This window comes from Protopterus annectens, chromosome 12.part0 (assembly GCF_019279795.1).
Source record: "Protopterus annectens isolate FY-2018-M chromosome 12.part0, PAN1.0, whole genome shotgun sequence".
Taxonomy (NCBI): domain Eukaryota; kingdom Metazoa; phylum Chordata; order Ceratodontiformes; family Protopteridae; genus Protopterus; species Protopterus annectens.
Genome location: NC_056746.1, coordinates 224,784,315 through 224,805,997, shown reverse-complemented (window position 1 = coordinate 224,805,997; position 21,683 = coordinate 224,784,315). Strand labels below are relative to the sequence as shown.

Here is a 21,683-nt window from a genome sequence, read left to right as displayed (position 1 = left end):
ATGAGGTCTTTGCTGAGTGAAGGATTGTTTTACACTCAGATTGACATGCACACAGTTACAGAGAAGGTATTTAAAGTCTTTGATATGTTAGATGAGTTAGTTTTGAGTTATGATATAACTGAGGAACTATATCATTATTTGAAAGTAAGGAATCCACGAATTCCTATCATACAGGGCCTTCCTAAGGTGCACAAGTCGTTGAACCATCCACCTATGAGACCTATTGTCTCGGGACAGGGTTGGTTGATCGAACTCATGTCTATCTATCTTGAGCACTTTTCAAGGCCTATGGTTGACAGGAGCCCTCATATTTTAAAAGACAGTAAACAATTCTTGATAGAATTTTATGATTTTATGAAAAATATAGATCCCTCCTGTGAGTTCCTACTTGTTACTTTAGATGTGGTGAGTTTATTCACCATTATACCCAATGATCTAGGTATTCAGTTTTTTCAAAGTTATTTACGTAGTAAGTCTGATTATACTAGTAAGTTTATTGATTTATTGGCCCTTTTTTTGGAGACCATACTTGGTAATAATGTGTTCATGTTCGGGGACATTGTCTATTTGCAAAATGATGGCGTAGCTATGGGCACTTCTTGTGCCAATAGCTACGCCAACATTGTTATGGCCAATTGGGAGGAACAATATCTCTTCCAGCTTAGTTATTACAAGGAACACGTAGGTTTTTATAAGAGATTTGTGGATGACCTTTTCTTCCTTTGGTTTGGCACGAAGGAAGAATTGATGTTTTTTCAAGATGTTAATCAGTCCACAGATTTCTTAAAATTTACTTTATGTTATTCTAAAGAAACTATTTCTTTTTTGGATGTTCTTTTACATAGACTTCCAAATGGCCTTATAAACACATGTATACATCGGAAATCTTGTTATGGGAATGCTTTGCTTCACAGGCAGAGCATGCATCCGACCTATGTGTTCAATAATGTTATGAAGGGTCAAATCATGAGGGCGGCCAGGTTGAACCCTACCGAGGTTGGTTATACAGAGGAACTTGATAAAATGAGAAAGATGTTTATACATCGAGGGTATAATGATTATACCTTCAACAAGATGGAGTTAGAAGTTAGTTTACTTCGTTCCACTGTAGCAAGACCCTATTATTCCGAGTCAGTTTTGGTCAATGACGTTGTACACCCTGTTCACATGACTTCTTCAAATTCACTAAGGGCCCCCCTTTTTTACATTCAGGATGCTGGGGCTATAAGGAATTTTTTGGAAAAGCGATGGGAGATATTAATCCTTGACCCAGCCATTAGGGAAGTGGTAGGCTTAAAACCCATGGTGAGTTACAAAAATAAGCCTAATGTAAGAAGTATGTTATGCAATAAGACCTCACATTCTGCCCTATGCTCTAGTAATTCATTGATTAGAGACACGAGTCCATGTGGACGTTGCAATCAATGTGCATTGATAGACACCAGGACCTCCTTTGTTCACCCAGTTACCAAATATGAGTTCAAGTTTTGTACCAATACCAATTGTATGAGCTCTAATGTCATTTATTTGGCCAGGTGTTCTGCCTGTACTTCGTTTTACATTGGTAAAACGAATAGAACATTCAAAGAGAGGATTAGGGAGCATATGTATCAAATAAGGATAGGTAGTAGTATTAATGCATTAGCTAGACATGTCAAGTCCACTGGCCCACAACATACATTTCTGTTTTGTATTATACAGGAGGTTTTCCTGAATATTAGGGGAGGCGATCTTATTAATCATACCTTAGAAAGAGAGATGAACTGGATAATTAGGTGTAGGGCTGATAAGCCTCCTGGTTTAAATGAAAAGGTACACATTGCACCAGTTTTAAGGAAGAAGAGGTGCTATAGACCTTAGTGTTGATGATAAACATCAGTCTTACATAGATTGTTTTTGATTTATATAAATTTTTACATATTTTTGTTTTGTTTTTTATATTTTTATACTGGATGCACTTTATCAATATTTGCATAGGTTTTTATGAAGTTCAGCGCTTGTCCGTTTTATTAGATGCGCTATGTGTTTAAATAGTTGGAGACTTGCTTTTTAACATGTGATAAAAGTTTATCAACCTATCACCAGTAACACCTTTGTATTTAAATCATGAATGATTCTTGTGTTATTGTACTGTCTGAAGAAGCCTACGGGTGAAAGCGCTAACAGTTTTTAACATTAAACTGCTTGTTTTTGATATTTATGCAGTTTTCGTATTTTCTATGTCCGAGCTTGTGACTGTCTTTACTGTGGAATATTTATTCTACTTTTACATCTAGCCATTGGACCCAGCGCATGGTATTGTTTTTGGTTTATATTTAGGTTCCTGTTGTAAGTTTGAGATCTGTCCTCTGAACTGTGGAAATTTAGAGGAGAGTTATCAGAAAATTCATGTGAGGTTTTGAAACTGGTCTGCCTCTGGGAATTCTTTTTTCTCAGAGATGCAGCAAACTGAGCCAGTATATATAAGAAGGGATGTGGGGGCTGCAGGAAGACTTTCCCTTTTGCAGAACTCTTCAGAAATAAATTGCCAATGCTCAGACTTCTAACAGGGCACCTGTTATTATTCTTGCTATTTCTGCTTGATCAGAGTTTTGTGGAAGAAAATTACTAACTGAAACACAGCAATACTGGAAAAAAATCTTCTAAGTTAAAGATAAAATGACAAGTAAATCATACCAGTGGTTTCATATGCTGTACTGCAGGAAGGGTCCAATGCAATGCTTCTGTTGTTCAGCATCACAGTCCGTGTACTCTTCACATTTCTGCTGTACTCTTCCATAAGTTGATTCAACTGAGAAGATGATCTGGCAGCCAATAAGGCTTCATACCGTGCCCATGAACCATTACATCCAATAGTTGGGTCTACAGAATAAAGCACAAGTACATGCATTTTTTCCCATTAAATTTTTTTTTAGACAGCAGCACAGCTCATTTAACAAAGCAAAGTCACAAGCTTATTAGTACTTTAAACATTTTTAGAATATACCACTGTGCAACACTACTAAGAACCTTGAGTAAATGTTGATAGCATTATACCTCACAGAACCTGCTGCACCGTAAGAAAAAGTCACTACTAACATTAAAACAGCTCAGACTTTTGAATAAACTAGCCCATGACTTACGATGACAAATTCATCAATGTCCAACTGGTGAGAAACAATACAATGCAACAAGCTGACAGAACTTAGGTGGGTGGGGGGGGGGGGTCTCAAGTTACCGACAGAAAAAAATTAATTTGAAAGAGCATATATATGGAAAAGCAAGCATGCAGTAATGATCATCATTTACTTTGCTAGTCCAGACTAACCCACATTTTCAGAGCTGACTCCTAGTACTAGAACAACCAAGTGCTACTTTTTTTTTTACTGCTGACTATAACATGACTGCTAAATTCAAAAAGCTGATAAATGTCCAAGGTGCTGGTTGTACAAACTAATGTAAAACAGAAAATGCTAAGTGCCTGAAGTGAATGAAACAATATACATTTGCGGCAAAGTGCCAGAGAAACCCAAAAATGCTTGCAAATGTACCATATATTAAGAGATAAATCAGCAAGGAAGAAAAGACAGGCATTTGAATGAGAGAAGAGACTGTGTTGGGAAGCAGAAGATAAGACAAAGTACTGCGCAACTGGGAAACTTGCACCCTAAGGTGATGAGACGAGCAGTGGAATGCTATACAGTTTCAGAGAAAAGACACTAGTGAGCAGCAGCAGTTCTTTGTTCCTACTTTCTAAGCCCAAGACAGTGAAGACATGAGAGTACAGACAAGAAGAAAGGGATAAGGTGTGCTAAGTGAAAGAACAGTTTGGGAGAAGTTTTAGCAGAGTCTAGAAAAGGGATAATTAATCAGGTGCAGAAATTAATGACATGACAACTACAAGGATCAATCAGAGGAGGTTAAAAAAGGTTGGGAAAAGAGAAAATAAAGGCAAATCACAAAGAAGCAATGGAAAAAAACTGCAGAGCTTCCAAATATGCAGAGACCAGAGAGTTCGTTAATGTTGCACTGAATTTTTTTTATAGTATTGCTCAGAGAATTTTTCCTCAAGTAGAAAGTAAATGTTGGAAATGTGATTGGAAAGGAAGACAATTCCGGTAACATGATTTTTTGGAATGCAATGAGTTGGCAATTTTTTTAAATTTCCTACAGAGTACTTTGAAAGAAATGTTTGAGAAACTGCAGCAACTAAGGAAATTATTCTTTTGCGCTAGGAGAAAGGATATGAATTGCTTAGACAAGGTTTAGCCTCTGAGGCTATACTTGCGTGTTACTGTTAAATAGAACTAAATGTACATATGGTATGCGGTCATTGTGAAGTGTAATACCACTGAGATATGCAACAGCAAACCCCTCCCACAGTCTAGCTAACCGTGTCTTCATGAGTGCAGTCACTGTCAATGAAACATGCACATGCCGGTCATTAAAATAATTAAGGGAGACTAAAATGGCACTAATAACAATTGAATTGGATGGAGCTAGAGTGCCACCAATTAAAAGCTTAACAGAAGGTAGCTGCATCAGTTGTACAATATTTCACTTATCAGATTATCCACCCCAAAAAATCAATTACTTTATTTAAAAAGAAAAGCAGCTCTCAGCTTTGTCAGACTATCCTGATCAGCAAATGTAAAACAAAATTCATGCGACCTGCACTTCACACAGTTTACTAGATTCGTTAGAGGAAAAAATACACATTATAAACAATGTTTATATGGCATACACGACAGTGTGATGCAGTGCAAGGAACGAACATGTGGTATGCATATACAGTATGTCAACGGCACCATGCTCTTACTGCCTGGCAGGCAGTGTGGGAATGCCAAAACCTGTGTGAATTTCTTTGGAGGGTATAACACCACACAATACCATGTACTATGGTATTAAGTATGCAAATGTTTAAAAAGTTAATAGAATTGATGCTGAATGGATGATTCACAATGTGAAAAATACTTTATACAACTTACAACTAATGTGCACAGATATTTCTGAGACTATGTGCCATTTCCTAGAATTCCATTACATATGACCTTGCAAAAATCCATAATTTTATGAGAAGCACTTATGAGACTGACTGTTTCAGATGATGGTTAGTTAACAGTTATCAAAATAATCTTGAGTGAGTTTCAGCCATTAATGAAATACATACAGAAATATATTATGGACACAGGGTTTTTTTAAATTATACAATTGAAATGAAGAGACAGATTATCCTGCTATTGTATGTGTTACACACAATGTAAAATCCCTTTTCATAGTTTTAGCAAATCAAATTGGACTCAAAGCCATTAGATCTTTATACAAAAGAGTGGCTTTTCAACACAAACAATAGGATATTGTTGGAAATGGTTTAAGAAAATATTTTTTATTTAATTAGGTTATATAGCAAATAGCCAGTAGGACAAGGTGGACAATGCTGACAAATTCTTATGCCAATAGTGTGTTGTTACAAAGGGAGGATTATTTATATTGAGAGTTTATATATTTCATTTCATAGTTGATTTTTTTTTAGTGTAACACTGAGAAAACTACCGTACATACATTTCTTTAACATATTAAGAATATACTTATCTTGGATTTAGGATGTTCTTTTCTCAAACCAATATTAATTTCACAGCTTTATATGATGGAATTAAGGTCTCCAGTTCAGATTTTGTAAAAGACGTCAAAAGTAAGTAGTATTTTATACAGCAACAGTATGCACCCTGAGCACATTTTTAACAGTGAATGGTTAGATGGCTACAAGTCAAATAACTACAGACACCAAATTGATGGACAATGAGTTGGATAAAGCAGTTTCTGACCATAAAACTAGACTGTATTTAGAACAGCTTTATTGCTTTAAACAAGATACAATCAATGTTAGACAAACTAGATTAAAACCATATTTCTCTAAAGAAAATTCTAGGGAACAGAGACGTAAATTGGACTGTAGTTTGTTTTACAACTAAACTATGTATGATAGACATTTTTCATCTAAAATGGATATTCTGCAAATTAATTTGTCCATTTTGTAGACCAGCGCTCAACTTTGCAACATTTTTGTTCCAGAATCCATTTGTGTTACTTAAAAGAACTTAAAAACACAGCTATGTTATAAAGACAAACTGAAAGAGAAATGTTTGAAAACAGAGACAAGTGCCTTAATTGCTCCTGCTGCACATCATTTATGTTAAACATTTAATATGAGCATCCAGTATTTAAATAGAAAACTTTACTTTAGATCATGTTTGTCAACTAAAAAATATAAGCTATGTAACTATATGTAAAAAGTATGTGGTATTTTATGTAGGGGAATCTACAACGTGCTTTAGAAAAAGGATAATGGATCATCTTTCTGATATACAATGTTAAAATATTCAGAATGCAATAAAAGAACATGTCAGTAAAAGGATTACAGCCATCAATTTCATTTTAGAGGGTTTGAAGTTGTACATAAAAATCCTCGACGTACAGACCTTAAAATTTAGAGAAATGTGACCACCATTGGATAAAATTATTTGAGCTGATAAAGCTCGAAAACTGAATGCATCCTTTAGTTTAAAACTAATTTTAAAGTTAAGCAGATTATAATATAGTAGAATTTTATTTGTACTGTGATTTGATGAATGTGCTAATATTTAAAAGTTGGTAATGAAGTGTGTTACATTGTACTGAGAAAGTGCCATTTGCATACTGTTTATACAGTGTTCTTGTTGGATTATTAAACTCAATACCCATCTTCCAGTGCCTTATTTCTTTGGAGTCTCCTCAACATGCTCAGAAGCAGGGAGCAAACTAGGAGACACCACGGCAGAATGAGTGTAGGCCTCAAACAAAATTGTTTTGCACATATTATCACCCATTGTAATAGTCTTAAGAGTAAGTGCTTCGAAATCCTAGAGTCCTCAACATTGCACTGTGGACCTGTACTACCCACCGAACTATTCATATCCTAGCTCACTAGCAACACCAATAAGCAATGGGGAAAAAAAGACAGAAATATTCCCTAGAGGGTTACTTCTGCACTGAGCTCTGGAACAGGCCAAACAATGCCAGGCTATGGAAGCAACAAAGTTGCATAGTATGAGCAGTGGCAAGAAAACTCTGATATGGTGCAGCTGGATGTCAGTTTTATACAGGGAACAGCCTGACATCCCAAAGAACTGAATACCTGCCATACCAGAGGAGGAAAGGTGCAGGCTCTGGAAGGTTTGTAATATGTCGGGCCTTCTAAAACTAATGTTCTAATAGTGAGGATAAAGTGATGCAAGAGAAGAATGCAACTGTAGAAACAATACTGAAACAACCTGCTACCATTTGAGGCAGGAAAATGCGCTGGTGTACATCTGGATCCTAATCTAGATCTATGTACCTCCTATCAACATACTGCATTTTTCTCAAAATATTACTATATTCTGAACAGTTCCCAAAGTCTGCAGGTTCATCTCACATTTGAAACCAGGTTTCACTACTTAAAGCCCAATAGCTGCTAATCAAAGCTTGACCCATCCAGTATCTTTTCTGGTATTACTCAAATTACAGCATAAGAAATATATTCTCTTCTTTGTCTGTCTACTCAGTTACAAATCAACTCTGCATTATGCCCCAAGATTACACAATAAAATACACCTTAGTTTCTGAAGGCTCAGTTGTACATTAAGGAGGAAACTTTCCAAAAGATCAATTTGGCTAAGTGGAAGCAATCATCAGGACTGAACAGAAACTAATTCAGCCCATTTCAAAATATAAGTACTTGAACGTTTTTCCTCTATGAATGCAAACATCACAGAGGCAAAGATTAATCTGCTAATTACCCAAGTGAATATCTAGTAACTACCAAAGCAATGGCTAAATATTTTATTACCCACATAAATGTTATTAATTTCTATTTGAATGGATATCTGAAGTGCAATTACCTTCTTATACTCAAAGCATGTGGTTTTCAAAGGGACCGTCACTTTACTTGAATATTGATCTAAATTATGACACTGACGGACAATCCTCAATATACTGTACATAGTTTCTTTATAATTGAGCACAGATGTACAAAATTTCTGATGATAGGACTTTGTTAGTCTTCATATAAAGTAATGTAAAGCTTACCTTGCAATCTTTACATCTCATAACCAAAGTCATGGCTGAAAAAAGATCCATGGACTAGTCCACTTAGTACGCAGGTAGCCAAGGATGTGTGTGGAAGGGTGATGGGATAATACTGTTCTTATTGATGGCCTCTGTCCATAATGGACATGCGGGCAAGACCTGGGGTAAATTTATTATTTCCTATCCAATTATCAAGGTTTTGTTTGAATAGAGTCAGGCATGAACTCTTTACATGGATGGAGAGCCTATTCCAGAGTACAGGGATCCTCAGCACATTCTGTTTACATCACAAGTGAAGTTCAGATCCCTAGTTATAGTGCTTCTGGTATCAATTATCTAACTCATGTGCAACTAATCCATCAGTGCTGAGTTTGAGGAAACCCTGCAAGCAAGGCAAAGATCCCCTCTCAGCAAGCTGCCTGTAGGCAACTGAATACAGAGACAGAGTCCAGAGTCTTTAGGCAATCAGTGTAAGACAGGATATTCATGGCCAGAATTCTACTGGTGAGAAACTTTTGTAAGCATTCTGAGTGTCTGGTTAAATACATGCCAAAGGGAGCAACGTATTCACTGACAGGTCTGATAAGGGCCGAGTAGAATGGTACTACAACTTCCTTGGGCCAAATGCCATACCCTTACCTATAAGTTGGGTGACAAAATGATTTTATCTTACCTATATGTTGGTCAAAAGCCACAGTGCTGTTATGTCCCCAGAACCCTTACTACTGGGTTAACTCTCAGGGGCATTTTATCAATAGGAAACTGTCAACACAAGTTCATTACTCCAAACGGCAATATTTTTATTTATTATTTGTTTACTGGGAAAGTCCGACTTGGAATGAAGCCAATTTTCAGCAGAGGCCTGGGGAGAAATGCTGCAGATGCAGGTCTTTGTAATGTGGGAGGAAACCGGAGCACACAGAATACCCATACAAACGCAGGGAGGACATGCAGACTCCACACAGAAGTCACCCCAGTTGAGAATCAAACCAGAGAACCTCTTCCTGTGAGGTGACACTACCATTGTACCACTGCACCGTCCATACATACTGCATTTTTTGGCATGGAGTTTGGCACCAGTTATTTTTTTGTGCGTTAAACCCACCTGCAAGAAGTTTGCGTCTTGGAGGGACTCTATAATAGCTCCCAATTTACAGTCATCTGTGAGCTTGGCGAGTCCTTTAAGATTTGGCATCCACTTCTTGAAAATCAAGGCTAACAGGAGCGGGCCCAGCACTGAGCCCTGTGGTACTCCACTGGTGACCATCCTCTCTGTGAGGTGGTCTCACCGCTCCTAACTTCGAGTCCTGTGTGCAAGTCAGCTGGCAATCCAGTGGGTTATGTAAGGATTTATGTCTAGCTCAGAGAGCTTGTCAACAATGTCCAAATAGGGTATTGTAACAAATGCCTTAGCCAGGTCACGATACATTCACTACTTTGGTGACCCTCTCAAAGAGGTCCACCACATTAAAGTAGGCATGACCTCACCTTAAAGACAAACTGGGATGGATCCAGTGCCTGTAGGTTGCCAATGTTATTTCCATAATTCATTCCATGGCTTTGCATATTAGGTTTGTTAGACTGATGGGTCTGTAGTTCAATGGGTCAGCTGACTGTCTGCCCTTGTGGAGGAGAATGACTAATGTGGTTATCCATTCACTTCAAGCACAGCCTGTTTCAAGGCTGTAGTAGAAGAGTGTCTCGAGTGGTCCGGAGGAGGTCATGTTTTAGATGTTCACAAGGCAACCAGGGATGCTTTCAGGACCCATGGAGGCAGTGTTCTTAGCTTTAGCAAGGGCTTCCAGCACCTAGTTCCTGCTGATAGCTGGGGGAAGAATGCTGGAGGGGATTTCACCTGGTGGAGTTGGGGGGGGGGCAAGTTTGAGCTGAATTTATTAGCCAGATTTGCTTCATCACCCTAATCGATGTAGTTGGTAACAATCGCTCAGCACGCTATTGTGTTGCTCTAAGGTTCTGGATGTAGCTGAAAGCCTTCTGATAGTCTTTAGCCGATGAGGTTGCCCTGACCTCACAGTTGGCCTTGTTAGACTTAAACCCCTTCGCTTCTTGTTTAGTTGTAAAAGAGAGCATTTGTCTTTAAGGGAATTACTCTTCCTGATTTTGGCTACAAGTTTTCTTTATTATATACCCTGTTTAGGTGAGGATTCCACCAGTGGGGTTTATTTTTAGTGTTTGCTTTGAGTATTTTTTGTAGGTATACCAATTCCTATTCAGCCATTCACATGTTTATATAGTGACTCTGTCAATAATTCTGCACAGGGAGTGCTGGTCTTGGGGTCGGGGAGGGGGAGCCTTAAATTTTGACAAACCGTCACTTGACAGGATGTTGTTCATCTTCGACTAGTTCTTAACTATTACTGATTTAGCTAGACTGGACTTCTGGGTTGATGTTTACTTCAAATAAGACAGCTTTGTGATCAGACCTAATCAGTACGTATGTGACATGGGGGGGGGGGGTGCAACACTCCCATTTTGGGGAGTATAAGATCCAGTATGTTTGATCTTCTGGTTGGAACGTACCCAGTCTGTTCTAGGGTGTTTGTGATAAAGTCCAGGAAGTGTTGTGCCTGTAAGCTTGAGGCAGTGTACATTCCCCAGTCTGTAGAGGGGTAGTTAAAGTCATCCATTAACAGGACGCTTGTTAGGATGGTGTGAGCCTCTAGTAGGTTTAGACAAGAGTAGTGAGACTCCAGGGGCATAGACAGTTAGCGGTTGGCTATGGTGTGATGAGGGACCTTACCTATGGTGACTTGCATGTGGAGGTGTTCCATGTCATCACCCTGTTTAACCAACCTGGAGGTATGTTTGTTACTAACATAGATCATAGCACCTCCACCCTTGCACTTGAGTACTTTCTATGGCTTTAAACTAAGTCTCAGTCACAGCACAGATGTCTACATTCTCCAGAATGAGGACAGCTTGAAGGGAGTGGAATTTTTTCTAAAGGCTGTGAGCATTAACACCTTAAGGTTGCTTGTAGACTTTTCCGCTAAGTTGGTAGTTTTGCCTTTTTGGCCTAGACTAAAAAAAGGCTTGGGGGGGGTGGATAAAGTTTTAGCCAACATGTAAAAGCCTGTGTGAATGCATGTATATGTGTATAGGTATATGTGTGTTTAATATACCTCTCGACAGTCTAGATTTAGTTTCATAGTTTTGGTCTACTTCTCATAAAATATATGTGGTGTTCTAGAAATTCACAGAGGACTGAATTCACTAAATAATGACATATGAGTTTCAGATTTCATATCCTTCAGAAAATGCATGCCAACACAAATCCTGTTTTACCAACTTTATAAGTTAAAAAGAATATTTAAAATCTATCCCTGTTTTTGGGCCATTGTATCCAAATGACTTTAAGCTTTGTCCAGATTTCTTGCACTGAGAGATTGGGAGGTATGTGTACCTCTAAACTGATATGATTTTTTCCTCATATGTTTGGCCAATTCCTCATAAATTGTGTTTTTTTGGCAATTCACAGAGGACTGAAGTCACTAAATAATTACATACGAGTTTCACACTTCATATCCATCAGAAAATGCATGCTAACACAAATGCTGTTATTTTAGCAAATCTCTAAGTTAAAAGAGCAATATTTAAAATCTTTTCCTATTTTTGGACAAATATATATCCATTATTTTAGACTGTCCAGATTTCTCGTACTAATAGGTTGAGAGGTATGCATACCTCTAAACTGTCCAGATTTTTGCCTCATATTTTTGGCTCATTCTTCAAAATGTGTGGTTTTCTGGCAAATCACTGAAGATTGAAAATTAAATGTCATACATATGAGTTTCAGACTTCATTTCCTTCAGAAAATGCATGCTAAGACACATCCTGTTATTCTAGCAACTTTCTAAGTCTGTAAGAGCAATATTTAAAATTGATCCCTATTTTTGGGCCTTTGCCCTCCAGCACATTTTGGGCTTTGCCCAGATTTCTAGCGTTGAGAGGTACAGTATGTAATTCCCTAGCTTGGGGGGGGCAGGTTATTCCATTAATTTGATCAGGCTTCACCCAGTAATTTGGTTACAGGAAACATGAGCCTGAATCCTCTACACCAGCTACCATACTGCTGAAGGAATTGTGAGTTTCAATGGACACAGCAACCTGAATCCTCTAGTTTACACCAACTACCAGATTGATGATGGAATTGTGAGTTTCAGCTTCAGTGCTTTTTCAGAGAATTATGAATTTGTGTTTTCATATAATTGTGAGTTTCAAGGGAAGAGACATTTACTGTTGCTCAAGCTAAGTCTGTTTTCAATGTGCAACAGTTTTGTTTAACGATCACGGTTTGTGCTGTAGAATTTGAAAGCAGTGTTAGTAGCATCATTGCCTTTGGTGTAAGAAGGCTGTGGATTCTACTCCTACATCATGTAGAATAGATGGAATGCTGGTACTGCAGTGTCCTTTCGATTGCTGATTAAATAATGATGCTTTGGTGCATTTAAGAGGGATTGGGGGTCTGCACTCCTCAGTGTGTCCTCCTTTGTATGAGATGCCTAGTAACTATGAACTTACCTGTTAGTCATTCCCTATTGCAATATTACCAGATTATCAATTTTTTTAATGTTACATAGGCAATTCATTTTCAAGGACATCAGGCACTGAATTTGTAGATAAAACACTGAAATGTAAAGTTGTTTGCTAGCAGCAACCTCTTCATTAGTTACAGATCTCTTTAATGTGGAATTATTCAGATAAGCACAATCTCTGCAGAAGTAAGTTATTAACTGATAATGGTGGATTGTAATGACAGATGTCTGAGTGGCCTTTTATGACTGAAATTTTCTGAAATGGGTAGTTTTGCCATTATTGGTTCATACATTTTGTTTCATTGCTTACTGGAAGAATATTCAAAACTACAAATTTGAAACACATTCTAACCTAACAAGTGGTGCTGGAATATAATTTAACACAATCAGGAAGGTAAATCAAAGAACAAATATGTATATGCATGGCCCTAAAAATGTGTGCAAGGAGCCTATGGTTTGAAAACGGCCCAAAGGTAAACAATCCTCCACTGGCCAGATCCATTTTCTTTGAATGTGGGTTTTAATGCTGTTTCAATAAATGCGAGTTTCAAGGGCAGAGAAGTTTACTGCTCAGGCTAAATCTGCTTTCATTGCAAAACTGAATTGTTTAGCAAATGACTTCGTGATTGTGCTATTTTATTTCAATATATGAAATCATTGTAGAAGTAAATAAGAAAGCAGTATGCACACTGACATATTTTAACAGTGTTTATGGTAGCAGGAGAGAAATAGCCAAGTAGTAAAACACTGGAATGGCTAGGGAGGGTCCTGCTGACAGGAACAGAAAGAGGGGGGGTAGAGGGGAGTAAATGGGCAGGGTTACAGGAGATGCAAGGGGTGCATCACTGTTCCAGTCCTCCAAAACAGTCCCAGTTTTCATGTAGCTCCTTGAAACAATCAATTGCCCACCCCTGCTCTAGTTGTTGTAGTTCAACCAGTATGCTGCACCATAGTTTAGTGGCATAACTTGAGTAAGTAAGTCACCAGATGATTTACTAGAAATTAGCAGACATTTCCTAAGTGCAGTGCCCTTCCAGGGAAGTAGTTCTGGACAATGTTTAGATGAGGACAACATTTTATGTTAATTAGGTTGGGTGCAGTACTGAAATGTGTGCAAGAGAGACACCGTGGAAGCTCAATCTAGTTTAATTGTTTAAGGACAACACAGTGATGTGTTCTGGATGAAATGTTAGTTGTGAATTTGGCTATTTTGTTATACCTCACACCCACTTTCTTCACACATGCAGAGTGCAGGTTAGTAAGAAGAGAAGCTGCATAAAGAAGTGCTGGGAGAAGATAGCTGCGCATGCGCACACACATGCACACTTCAGATTGTGTGTGCTGCCACCCCTTTGTATGTCTTTGCTGAAACACTAAGACAAATCCATGACAACTTTCTGAAACAGAATGTTAGAGTTCTGGTATGATTTCAATGAGGGGATATGTAATAAATGAGAGTTTGGTAGTATTAGCAGTAAGGTAAGATTCTAACAGACATAGTCTTAACTCCCTTGTGTATTACTTATGGGTACAACATACTTTGCCCCTGTAGTATTAGCTGACAGATTCACTCCTTACAAACAGGACATGAAGGTTTCTTGAAGGTCTGTGTTGGCAAGGTGCCAGAAGAATAAAATCCTACCTGCATTTTAGAAGTTTTGTCATTATATATATATTTTTTTTATTACACAGTTGTGATATAGTATATGACTACTTATTCCACGCCACTGCTTCCATCCTTATTCAACAGTAGTTCTGTGCTTAGATTTTTATGACTGGTATTTCCCCAACTCATTCTGATCTAAATGCTTTGCTTCGCCACAGAAGCTTCTGATACAAGTAGCTTCCTCAAAGATATTTAGGATACTTAACAGATGAAAAGCTTTCTTGCATCACATATGTAGTAGTCTCCCAGTTCAGTAACTTAACCAATCTTTTTTGCATCCTTATGATATTGCTGGGATAAGCAAACCTGTTTGGTGGTTACAGGTACATTTGCTCATTTCAGTAGAATCATAACTGTAATGGTACAAAATGAGATAGTGAAAAGTAGACGTTTGGTCTCTTTGAAACTATTTGAAAAGATGCAAACCAGAAGACAGAACACATTTTTAATGGAAGCTTGGAAAGTTTTTTTTCCCCCTCCTCTGGAGATTTGACATTCCCTATGAATCTTGCACTCCTCCGTCATAGACATCTTCATTCCATAACTACTGAATAACTTGATTTTTAAGTAGAATTTTGAAGAAAAAAAAGTCAAGGCATGGAGTTGACGACTGTCATGTCCCCCTTGTTTTAAAGGTAGGCTTATATTATAACATTAACTACATGAGTAACTCCCTTAACTCATCAGCAGTGACAGCTGAGAGCACTGAGGTCATCCTGTTAGTTAAATGGGAAAAGTCAAACCATTATTTTATTTTGTTCTTGTAACCTTCTGAGGCTAAATAGTAAGATTTACTTATTTCTAATAGAATGGAATGGAAGAGTGGTTTATTTGCAAAGATGTCATGTGGACTGTCGAAGCAGCTGTATGTCAATTGCGGGCCAAGGACATTTTTTGTTCTTTGACTTCCTGTTTATTAAGACACATGCTAATAGTTAAAAGCGTTGACAACTGTATTACTGTAAATGGGCAGATGGCTATCAGAGAAGCTGGAATTTTGCAAAAAGAAGCTAAATGTAGGCAGTGATAACTAGCAAAGTTCTGCAGCACTAAACACAGAGTACAACGAAAAGGAATTTAGAGATAATTATACCAGCAAATTAGGTTTAGTCATGAGAAGGACTAATTTGGAAGATTATAGGTGGGTATGTGCACGGAGACACCTGTCTCTTTCAGCCATGTTTCAATAACAATATGACAGGGATAATCTAGTGCGCCTGGTTCAAAAACATCTATTTTATGCTACCATAATTAAAATATGCAAAAGTTAAAGAAAACACTAATATCTAGGTTGCTTGGTTTTGTAAAGTAAAGCCTTTAAGTGGTCTTACATATAAACAAGTTTAGTTGAGTTTAATGTTAGAAGTAAACAATAAACAATGATTAGAGTTTACCAAGTGGCATGGCTTGGATTCAGGTAGACATCATCCAAACAGACAGAATGAATAAAGGCAAAGGAAAAGTAATGGAGTTGTTTCACATAGAACTGTTCATGTCTGTAGTGGAAGAACAAAATATGAAGTAATGAATTACATACCAAGTATTACTTAAAGCAATATATTAATCAAGCTAAAGTTTAAAAAAGATGAAAGGAATGTGGATGTAACAAAAATTAATGTTTATAAAACAAAAAGGTGAAATGAACTGAATTCTGTGGTGCATTACAGTTAAGAGCCCTTGTACATTTTTACAAATGAAAGGATGACTGTAAAATTCATATACAAATTAATGTGATAATGGTAAAGGACGTAAACATGTAACTGATGTAAATGCTACTAGAACTATTAATTTAGAAAGGTTCTGACGGTGTGAGCCTTTAAGAAAACTTTAAAGAAAATGGCCCCAAAATTTGAACAAACAAATGGACAGAACCAGTAAAAACAACGACAGCATGACTGCATTGTTAAAAAATTAACAGTACGTTTTTAAATGTGGAGAATGCATGTATACTATCTGCTACTGATCAGGGGTGGGGGTATACAACTGTTGAAATTATGTTCCATACAAGTAATGCTAGGAATGGCATGTGGTATTTACTGCCATGTTCCACACACTTGTAAGCAAACTACAGATGGGTTTTATAGACACAGTGAGGTTAATGTCACCTCACAGCAAGAGGTTTTCCAGTTCGATTCGCGGCTTGGGTGCCTTCTGTGCAGAGTCTGCATGTCCTCCCTGCGTTCATGTAGGTTTATTTTGGGTGGTCCAGTTTCCTCCTACATTCCAAAGACGTGCATCTGGAGCACTTCCCCCCCTGGCCTCTGCTGAAAATAGGCTCCGTCCTAGTTGGACTTTCCTGGTCAACAAATGTTAAATAAATAAAAATTAAAATTTACCTAAGGCAAACTTACTGATTGTTTTAGTAAAAGCATGTGTGATTCCATATTTCCTGTAACTGTGCTGCCACAACACGTATTTCTTGAGACTCAGATTACTCAGTTACAGCTGGCTTGTTAAAAAGTCCCAAACTTTCCACATTATAGCTTGGAACACTTCTTAGACTATCCTACTGTTCTGAGCAACTTCAATTTTTCCACAGAATAGTTGCACCTTTGGAACATAGCACTCTGGTAGAGGAGGAATTTCATGATTTAATATTAACAAAACGTTGTACAACTGATGGACTTTCTTATAGGATTAAACACAACTGCATTCGCTTACTGCCAGTAGTCCTACCAGAATTTTTAACAAACTCTAAATCCATTGAGAAACTTTGAACACTTGGCATTTCATTTTACTTCTCTAACATAATACATTTTTTATTAAACTAGTTATATAATCACTAAATTATCAAAATCATGACCCAGCTTTGAGTTTAACCATACTTGACTAGCACTTGGTACCTAGAGAGAATTTTTCCATTGGATAGGAAATGTTTAAACGGACATGCTTGCAAGTTGTGGAAGACTAAAATAAGCGTATGGCTAAGCATGTTTTTGACCATTCACTAAAATAAGTGTTATGGTCAAAAATGTGCTTAGCCCCACCCACAGAAAAACAAATCTCTAACAAGACTCCACAAGTTACAAAAAAAGGAACTTCTGTATTTAAGAAAAATAACTCCTCTATAGCTGAGAAAGCTTTAGTCAGAACGTTAAATTCCCTTGGGTTAGCTACAGCAAATTAAGAGAACAACCTGTGTGATGTAAAAGTAAAAATTATTTTCCTATGTTAATAGCAGTAGTAAGGGAAAAGTTAAATTTACTGGATCAACTGTACATGACAAATCTCACTCACAAGGTTATAGAACTACCAGATATTTTGAATTACTACTTAACATGTAATCAAAACAGTGCGAGTATCAGAAGATTCGCTCTGATGTTGAGAAATCAAAAAGTTCACTCCACATATTACTAAAGATATGGCAACAGGCTCTTTTTAAAAGGATCAAAAATAACTGCAGTCGAGATCCTGATTCTATTCCAGGATGTTTCTCATCTCAGCCAGCCCATCACAACGTTGCTATACTTGCAGCTTTATGCAATTTACTTCTTGCACAGCCTCATGTGCCACCCACTTGGAATTTGGCTGATTTTGTACATAAAGGGGTTGCAGCCGATATAGTTTATAATTACAGACCTATCGGCTTATCTTTGGTAGGAAAAGGTTTGGAAGATATTTACTAGATGACCTAAATGATGATGACAAAACTGGTCCCTACATTGCACTGAATTGGCATAACACTGCTTAACTAAAAAAGAGGTCCACTTTTAAGAACTTGGTTGACTTTTATGAATTACTTTGCAATGGAAATTAGGTCAAATGTTGGTGTTGCATATCTTGATCTGTCAAAGGTCTTTGACACCATGAAACAGCTGTCAAAAGGTCTCCATGCGTTTTCCTTTCTAGAAACTAGAACATTCTTGAATAAACGCCTGTGCTTCTTTGGGATGGAGACACTGGATCTGTCATACTCCATGACAGCAGGTCTGATTTTTTTTTTGGAGTTGGGAGGGATCCTGAATGAGATGGACAGAATGCCCATTGCAGTCTATAAATATTCTGGATAATTTTTAAGAACCCAGATATCCGAAGCTATCAATTTCCAGTTATAAGGGCAGCTAGACAGAGTGCCTGCAATTTGTGTAGGCAGGCTGCAGGGATGGGGGGGGGGGGGTCAGTTTAAAAGAGGCATAGATTTCTTTTGAAAAAAAGAGTGTCTCTGGAAACAGTTTCCTTTTCAACTCTTGACATTTTTAATTTTATTTTTGTAGGCTTTCAAAAAAATGGACCACAGGAAAAAGTGCAATTCCTGTGGTATTTCAGAGAGGAAGTGTAGATTAACTACTTGAATCAACTTTCCACATTCATCGAGTTTCTTCAATACTTCAACTGAATATTTCTCAAACAAATGGTCTATCAAGAGCAGCATTCAGAAGCTGACCCTTACCAGGGAAATTCTGTAGTCTAAGCCATGCATTCCTGTGCATAAGTACACCTCTAGTAGCAGCCCTAGATACATCCACTGCTTCATAAACACATTTAATAGACTGCTTAGTGACTTTTGAGGAGTTTAGCATTTCTAACGGGAGTTGTAGTGTCAGAGTCTGGTAAAGTAGTTAAGGTTTGCTGCCTATTAGCAAAAATAGATAACAGGTACTTGGACATGTGAGACTAGCAAATTGGACGCTCTAAAATGCCAACGTGAAAGATGTATAGACCTTTTTTTCTAAATCTGTCCAATGAATGTTTGCTTTTGCCATTTGGTAATGGGACAGAAGCAGAAAAGGCATTAGATCTATCCCCGTCAAGAGAAATTGAAACAAGGTTCGCCACAGTGGTTTTTCTAAAGGAATTTATGTGCATTAGGGACCTTTTAATATCTGTTGGGTTTTCTTTGGGGCAGGGAGTTAGGAATTTAAGGAAACAGGAGGAAAAGCAAAAGCATCCTCCAAGACATCCGAGACAGGAGGAACGGCAACTGGTTTGGAGAATTCACCTCCCTACCCTCCCATGTTAAATATTCTTTCATTTTAAAAATTGTATCCCTGGCTTGGGGGGGGGGGTGGAGTCCGTTAGAGAGGGCAACCTCAGTTTAAGGCTGCTTGGGAGGATAACCCTCAATATCAGATTCAAAAAGACCCACTTCTTAGTAGGAGAGGATCTCTTTCACTTAACTGGGGTAAGAATTTGGAGAAGGCTGGAGAGACTGGATTGCCTTAAACTAGCCCCGGGCAAAATTATACCAGTCTCCCTGATGAGATTTCCATACAGAGGACATGGAAGGAGGGAAGAAATTAGTCATTTGAGTCCTGTTTTTATGGAGTCTCAGGCCTACAGACCTCCCAAGAGAGTTCTAGTAATATATCACTCACGGAGACAATAATTCTAGGTTCTCGCTGACGTATGGTGCTTAAAATCTTGGGTCTTAGTGGCATCGAAAGTTTCAGTCAAAGGGACTAGGACAGTCATAGTGACTGTCAAAGTGCTGCCACAGTACCTTAGCAGAGGCATCAACTGGACTGCAGAAAAGGAAGTCAGAGTTTCTCTTCTGAAACCTCTTTCACAATTTTCATCTTCAAAGAGAAGAGATCTGCTGCATGAGTAGAGAGAAATGTTAATAGAATTTAACTTATTCCTTATAGTTTAGGAGTGAAAAAATTAAAGATAATTCTGACAGGGCCTTGTACGTGTTAACTCCCTAAACAAAAAAAGAAGAATGGGTAACCTTAATGTGAATCGGTCTATCAAATAAACAATTACCCTGATAGGCAACCTATTTTTTTTTATAAAGTTTTCCACAAAAAATGAAGTCTCCCCAGCAGATTTACTTATCTGCCGAAAACTGTAGTTGAAGCCAAAACTCACACTGCTAAGCCAATGAGAAGTATGCGCAAGTGTAGAAACAGCAAGAAAGTTCTGATTTTTGGCATGCCCACGTCCTTTACAGGATATGTCTCATACAGCTATGGTTACTGAAAGCCGTGATCTAATGAACATCGCCATTCATTACAGATGCCTTACCAAGTCTAGGGATTTACCAGCTGGTATTAGACAAAGTACATCAATGGATGGATTTAAGAACCATTGGATTCATGGATAGGAATTTTAGTGTACTCCATGAATCCACAGTCTGCATTCAGAATGGAAACACCACAGTGCATGTTCAGTTGTTTTTGGACTTTGAAGTGTACACAGACTGAAATTCTATGTTCAAGCTTTGGAACTGATCACTTTGTATCAGCTCACTTCTTCACAATCACAGCTCTGGAGTTGTTACACATCCAAAGTGCGACAGTCCCAATTTTTTTTTTTTTTTACACCGTGAGCTTTTGCCCTACACTGTTTAAAACTGAACAGAGGTAATCCAGAGGACTTGAGTAGTCTGGTATCAAACCTGTGACCCAAAGGGTGACAGGACTAACAAGAAACAGTATAAAGTATTAGTCCAGATAAAATCACTTTAGATAGCAGATCTAGGGGACTCTGATACCCTCCCTGTGGGAGGAAAAGACACCATGTTGAAGTTTCCAGTAGTTTATTCAGTTAAGCAAGTAGATGGTTTGAGTGTTCTTGTTTTAATGATAATCCTTTATACTGTGTATACTGTTTAAAAGTAGGAGATCAGGAGACAGTGCCATAGCAAACACTGCATGCAAACAATTTATTTTGAACAGCCATTTATGTAAGCTAAAGTTCTAGTTTTAAACTCCGCTTCTTTTCTTGGTCTTTGCACCACCTCATCTACTCCTCAACATCACCACTCTTATCACCGGTCTTAGAGAGTGGGATTACTTTTGAACCAAAATCAGTGCATCTTGGAACTCTTTCAACCTTCAGTTCAGCCATAATGCATTCAAGGCCATCCTAAAAAAGGAATAAAACTGGTTGCAAACTTACAGCAGAACTCTAAAGCCAAATAAGATGCTGACAATTACTAATGCCTACTTGAAGACACATTTGCGATATAACAGAAGTTGCATTACTATGTCTGCCATACAAGGCACTGTCAAACATATCTGCATATCCACAAAACAAACAGCACCAGAATTACCCATTTTAAAGACTTAAACCTTGCCTATGATATAAATAGGACCTGCTGGAGAGATAGGCATGTAATCCCAGAGACTACTCCTTCTCTGGAACATGCGCCCTGGAACATGCACCCCATCCATGTGAAGCAGAGTTCCTCCCTAATCCAACTCCAGTGCAATTTAAGACAACTGGATAGGAAACAGGAAATTCATCCCTGGTTTGGCACCTATGTCTCTAATGGACACAGGCAGCCTGTAAATGATTCACCTCCCAAGCTCCTGCTTACACTTATCAAAGGTACCAGAACTTGTCAGACATTTGGGATGCATGGGCAAGCTTAAAAAGGCCCTTGTGGTCATTAGGCTAGTGAACAGCTATAACCCTATCAACTGTGTGCATAA

General features: G+C 38.0%; 1 protein-coding gene across 1 annotated transcript in view; it reads right to left on the bottom strand.

The window, feature by feature from the left end:
• The window catches only part of LOC122816471, a gene marked incomplete in the record, with an annotated part of 540,921 nt that overhangs the window by 81,751 nt on the left and 437,487 nt on the right, over positions 1-21,683 (bottom strand). The window contains 1 exon segment of the mRNA XM_044089292.1: positions 2,677-2,862. Coding sequence (XP_043945227.1) covers positions 2,677-2,862 — 186 coding nt within the window.